General features: G+C 40.3%; 1 protein-coding gene across 1 annotated transcript in view; it reads left to right on the forward strand.

The window, feature by feature from the left end:
• Positions 1–5557, forward strand: part of LOC141271613 (scavenger receptor cysteine-rich domain-containing protein DMBT1-like) — a 45530-nt gene extending 39973 nt beyond the window's left edge. Inside the window, exon 5 of the mRNA XM_073681657.1 lies at positions 5193–5557. Within this exon, the coding sequence (XP_073537758.1) occupies positions 5193–5557 (365 nt within the window). The remainder of the gene's footprint in view (positions 1–5192) is intronic.
• Positions 5558–6000: the final 443 nt, after the last annotated feature.

The following is a 6000-nucleotide window of genomic DNA, read 5'->3' on the forward strand; positions in this document are numbered from 1 at the left end:
GAGTCACCTTGATTCCTGCCCCATTAATCCCTAGATGCTAATTTGTTTTATATTTGAAGAGGATTCCTTTGTGAGGTCACCAACATTCCCAACACTGACAGCAACCTTATAAAGCACATTTTAACCTTTAAAAACTTCTTGTATTCATTTTAAAAATTCAACTATATATATTTTTTTGATACTTTCTTTTGCATACCCACCAATAACCCACTTCTATTTTGAAAAGAGGGCCAGACTACTGTCATTGAAGAGGTGGCTGCTCATGTGAGGGTTTTTCAATTCATCTTAATCCTTAGTGACATATGACATACTGTTATGTCATATGTTGGCCCCCTGAATTTGATGCAGGCCCAGCTCAACTGTTGATATGGCTGATAACCTGTAAAATATTGCTGTCAAGTGGTATTTACAGCAGACATCTTATGGGGCGCGTTGTCCTATTCACCCATCAGTAGTGCACCCACAAGGCAATCTTGAGCGGGGGAAAAATAGGTTGCCATGTGGTGCTGGGTATCTGATGCCTTATTTAGAACAGTTATACTCAGGCTAAAAATACCTGTTGCCTCCCATTTAATGTATTGGGGCTGGGACTTTGCCTTGGTTTCCTTTCCAATTTTCCTCAACCAACTTTCTTTTCTAACGAGTGTTGGGATTTTGCATTATATCCATTGCCATGATACAGTTGTGCTCAAAAGCTTACATTTCCCCCTTAGAATATTTGCTTTCTTGGCCTTGTTTCAGAGAATATGGATGATGAAAAAAAAAATTTCTCCACTCATGGTTATTGGTTGGATGAAGCCATTTATTGTCAAACAACTGTGTATTCTTTTTAAATCTTAATGACAACCAAAAACATCTAAATAACCCTGATCAAAAGTTCACATACCCTGGTGATTTTCGCCTGATAACATGCTCAGAATTTGACAAAAATGGGTTTGAATGGCTACTAAAGGTAACATCCTCACCTGTGACCTGTTTGCTTGTAATTAGTGTGTGTGCATAAAAGCTGAGTGAGTTTCTGGGATCCAGACAGACCCTTGCAACTTTAATCCAGCCACTAACATTTCTGGATTGTGAATCTTCGGGAAAGCAAAAGATTTGTTAACGGATCTACGGGAAAAGGTAGTTGAACTGTATAACACAAGAAAGGGATACAAAAAGATATCCAAGGATTTGATAATGCCAGTCAGCAGCATTCAAACTGTGATTACAAAATGGAAAATAAGGGGCTCCGTAAAAACCAAACCACGGTCAGGTAGACCAACAAAGATTTTGGGCCACAACTGCCAGGAAAATTTTTCGGGATGCAAAGAAAAACCCACAAATAACATCAGCTGAAATTCAGGACTCTCTGAAAACTAGCAGTGTAGCTGTTTCAAGATGCACAATAAGGAGGTACTTGAAGAAAAATGAGCTGCATGGTCGAGTCCACAGAAGAAAGCCCTTACTGCTCAAATGCCACAAAGTTTTTAACCTACAATATGCCAAACAGCAAAGAGACAAGCCTCAAAACTTCTGGAACAGGGAAATGTGGAGTGATGAGACCAAAATTGAACTTTTTGGCCATAACCATAAACATTACATTTGGAGAGAGGTCAACAAGGCCTATGATGAAAGGAACACCATTCTTACTGTAAAGCATAGAGGAGGATCGCTGATGTTTGGGGATGTGTGAGCTACAAAGGCACAGGAAACTTGGTAAAGGTTGAAGGAAAGATGAATGCAGCATGTTATCAGCAAATACTGGAGGCAAATTTTAACTTATCAGCCCGAAATCTGCGACTGGACGTACTTGGACGTTCCAACATGACAATGATCCAAAACACAAGGCCAAATCAATCTGTCATTGGCTACAGCAGAACAAAGTGAAGGCTCTGGAGTGGCCATCTCAGTCCCCTGACTTCAATATAATTGAGCAACTCTGGGGAGATCTCAAGCTCGCAGGTCATGCTAGACAGCCCAGGAATTTACAGGAAATGGGGGGCTTTTTACCAAGAAGAATGGGAAGCTTTACCATCTGAGAAAATAAAGAACCTCATCTACAACTACAACAAAAGACTTCAAGCTGTCATTGATGTTAGAAGGGGCAAAACACGGTATTAAGAACTGGGGTATGTGAACTTTTGATGAGGCTCATTTGGATGTTTTTGGTTGTCATTAAGATTTAAAAAGAGAAAACACAGTAGTTTGACAATAAATCGCTTCATCCAACCAATAACCATGAGTGGAGAAAAAGTTTTTTTGTTATCATTCATATTCTCTGAAACAAGGCCAAGAAAGCAAAAATTCTACCAGAGAATGCAAACTTTGGAGCACAACTGTATATATTGTGACAGAGTCACTGGTATGATATACGAGGGGAGATATGTATCACTTAGGTTGCTCTCCTGTGTGAACTAAAACCTAATACATTTCTACCAGCATGTTATTATGTCCTGGGGGTTAACTCTCTTAAAGGGTGTGGTTTTTATGGGAATGGCAAAGAGGGTTGAAGGCCATTCCCCTACCTTCCCTCAGGGTTTGGCTGAGCAAGGTTTAAATGTTCAGTCAGTTTTTTTTTCTCTGAGTAGTGTGTGGCCTGGAGAGTGAAGTCTCCAGGCTGTGTTTGGGTGAAGCCAGAGATCAACACCGGAGGTCTGGTGTTTGCTGGGATTTTATTGTGCTACCCAGAGCGGGCCGAGCCTCGCTTGATATCGGACTCTGTAATACCTTATCTTTTGTTTTCCCGTTAACCCCGAGAAGGTCTGTTTATTTTTATGGGACACTGCTGGAGTTTATGCTACAGAATAAACCAGCAGGAAGTTTAACCCATGTGTCCTGTGTCTGCCTCTGGAGAGCCGTGCAAGTTGCTTTACCACAATATTTACATCTATGCTTTGTATTTGGGCATCTTTTATTTCCTTTTGGGCAAATCTATTTTATTCAGCTCTTCAGTCACCAAAAATGTGAATTTTTTGGAGATGTGACATGATATTGATCTTTAGTGTGATAATACTGCTGACAATGATTCCTGTTTTCTCCCTTTATAACATGATAAACATCTGTCATTATTACATTGAATAAATCATCCACTATACACATTTTTAAACTCATTGTTTAACTCCGTCATCAAAAGAAGGGGTGTCTATAGCCATAATTATAATAATGTCTGTGGAGATAAGGGGGGTCAGTGGGTGCTTTCGTCCACACCAGGGCTCACCCCACTGGTGCGGACTCCTTTTCCCGTGGGCATAATACTACTCAGACAACATAGGGTGAAGGTAAAACAGTGTGGCAATACTTTATTGAGCCACCAAACAGATAATAACATATAGAACATTCCCAGCAAAATACCCAAGATGGTGTAAAATTACAGAGTCTTACTTTCCGCTGACTCACCAGGATTATAGCAGCTGTGACTCCAAGGTTTCCTGGACTGATTACCCCCACCAGTGGCACCACGCTTTTGGTGGGCACCCACAGAGAGGAGGTAATGACAAGCTTAGGAAGCTGACAGTCCATTGAGGAACGTTGCTAGGTGACCGGATGGTCCAAACCTGGATTCTCCAAATGTATCCCTGGAGGTCAGATGACTGAAGGGTCACAATCCTAGCTTCCCCAAACATATCCATTGGTTTAATGTTTTTCAATGGAGTCAATCTGTGTTATCCCTTGTGGGGCCGTGGTCCCCTTAGCTGGCATCCTGTAGAAAGTCAAATCTATGTTCCTTTTAAGGAGCCATAATGTGTTAGTTGTTGCTCTGGCAATTCACGCTGATTATTTTTTCAGAACTATAGAAATCCTTTTATATGCACACATTCATGGCTCAGGTCATCATCCACAGGTCAGTGGGGAGGTGGGATGAGTTTAACTCTCATTGTTTGAGCAATTAATTGATCTACATAGTTCATCCTTCTCTGTTTTGTGGGTCAACAAGCCACATGGTCCACACAATGGTCAATCAAAAAATTTACCAAACAACCATTGTTCACTGACCCTGAGTCCCTGGCTTGCAATGTTAGCAGACAATAAATTGCAGTAAATATCAACTCAAGTGTCAATATGCAGGATTATATAAACAATAAATTAGCACACTAAGTCAAAGATTTAAATGAAACCTTTTTAACAATACTAGAAGAACACTACCCAGGATAATAAATCCCTGTACAAGAATGCACACATATTAGATTTATTAATATTTTTGGCTTTATTATTAATTCATATATATGTAACAAAAATAAATGCAAGCAGAGGTATCACACGAAGTAGCACACAGACATCACAGGTGTTGCTGAACAAAAAATGCACTCTCAATTATAGGCAAAGTGCATAGGTTATTATGTGCATAGACTGTGCATTAAGTGCATAGACTGCGGTGGAAACCTATAAACCAATAAATAAATAAAGTGCAAGTGCCTTTTAAATAGGTTCTACCTATATTATCCAGATCCATTACTTATTGTAGCATTTAACATTGTAGATTTGTATGGAAGGGCATATTCATTCAAAGTAGTCACAATCAAGATAGTCACATAGTAGTACTTGCAGTCTTGAGAATGTGAACCTGTGTGTGTCTGAGCTACCACCAAGACACACAGGCTCAGACACTCACAGGTCAGACACAATTGGCCAATCAGTGACCACTTTGCTCTCCCATCTTTTGACAAATCAAATATATAGAGGAAATTAGAGCTGTGATTGGAACCTCAAGCCTGCACGAGAGGTGAATATAGATGTTATTATTTCATCAAGGGAAAAACACGGTGAATGAGAATGGGTTATCGTAGTAGTGGACAAACTTTTTAAGTCCTGTCTCTGATCTTCCTTCTCTTGGTATAGCGTTGTACTCTTTAATTACACTGCTACCAGAGTCTGGTTCTAAAGCTTTACATAATTTTGTTTCCACTTATAGACTTTCTCCATTTAATAAATTCTTAACCTCCTTCAAGTGTTATCTTTAGCTTCATTCTTAATATGCTATTTTAGGTTAAAGGAGAAAATGCACTCCTGTAATACATCTATGGTGGAAGGATGGCAGGGTCCAGACTTCTGGCATCCCGAATTCAGACCGCAGTTGCCCATTTGACTGCTCCTTGCCAGCAGTGTAGCCTTATCATTGTTTATTACACATTTATATAATGTCCCGTGCAGAATGGGAATACTATTTCAGTAAATTATTTTTGGAAATAAAAATTTTCCTTATCATTTTTTAGGTTCAGACATGTCTTTAAGACTGGTAAATGGCAATGGTCAATGTAATGGCCGTGTTGAAATACTCTCTAATGGAGCATGGGGAACTGTGTGCGATGATTATTGGGATATTAATGCTGCACAAGTTGTATGCCGCCAGTTAAATTGTGGCCAAGCTCTTGCATTTAATGGCAGTGCTGCATTTGGACAAGGACAAGGATTAATTGTCCTGGATGATGTGCAATGTACCGGTAATGAACAACACGTATGGGACTGTCCACACCAACCATTTACAGCACATAACTGTGGACACAATGAAGATGCTGGTGTTGTCTGTTCAGGTATAGTCTATTGGATGAAAACTTATTTATTCATTTGTTTTGTATAGATGTTGTAGATGTGAGCCGTTGCGGTCATTGTCCTCTCTCCTCCTGTACCAGTTGCTGACTGTTTTTTGTTCAAATTACTGTACTTGTTGCTTCCTATGTATACTAGTGTTGAGCGAGCACTAAAATGCTCGGGTGCTCAAAGCTCAGGCCGAGCTCACCGTGCTCGACTTGTGCAACGAGCCCAATGTTAGTCTTTGGGAGACCAGAGCATTTTTGCAGCGGCAAGCCCGGCAGTCGGTAGAAAGCGTAAAAAGTGCCCAAAACAATAGTGACAGTGCTCAAATGACATGGGGACAGCTTGGGGATCGCCCCAGGAAGCATTTCTGACCCCCAGGTCACTGCTGTCAACAACGTGGTCAGAGGTATTAAGCCACTTTTACGAGCTCACAATAAAACGTTCAAAAACGAAACTGAAACGTTTTTCCTGTGAAATATGTTAAGG

Source organism: Phyllobates terribilis, unplaced genomic scaffold (assembly GCF_046119375.1).
Source record: "Phyllobates terribilis strain yellow unplaced genomic scaffold, ASM4611937v1 Scaffold_5__5_contigs__length_657084704, whole genome shotgun sequence".
Lineage (NCBI taxonomy): Eukaryota > Metazoa > Chordata > Amphibia > Anura > Dendrobatidae > Phyllobates > Phyllobates terribilis.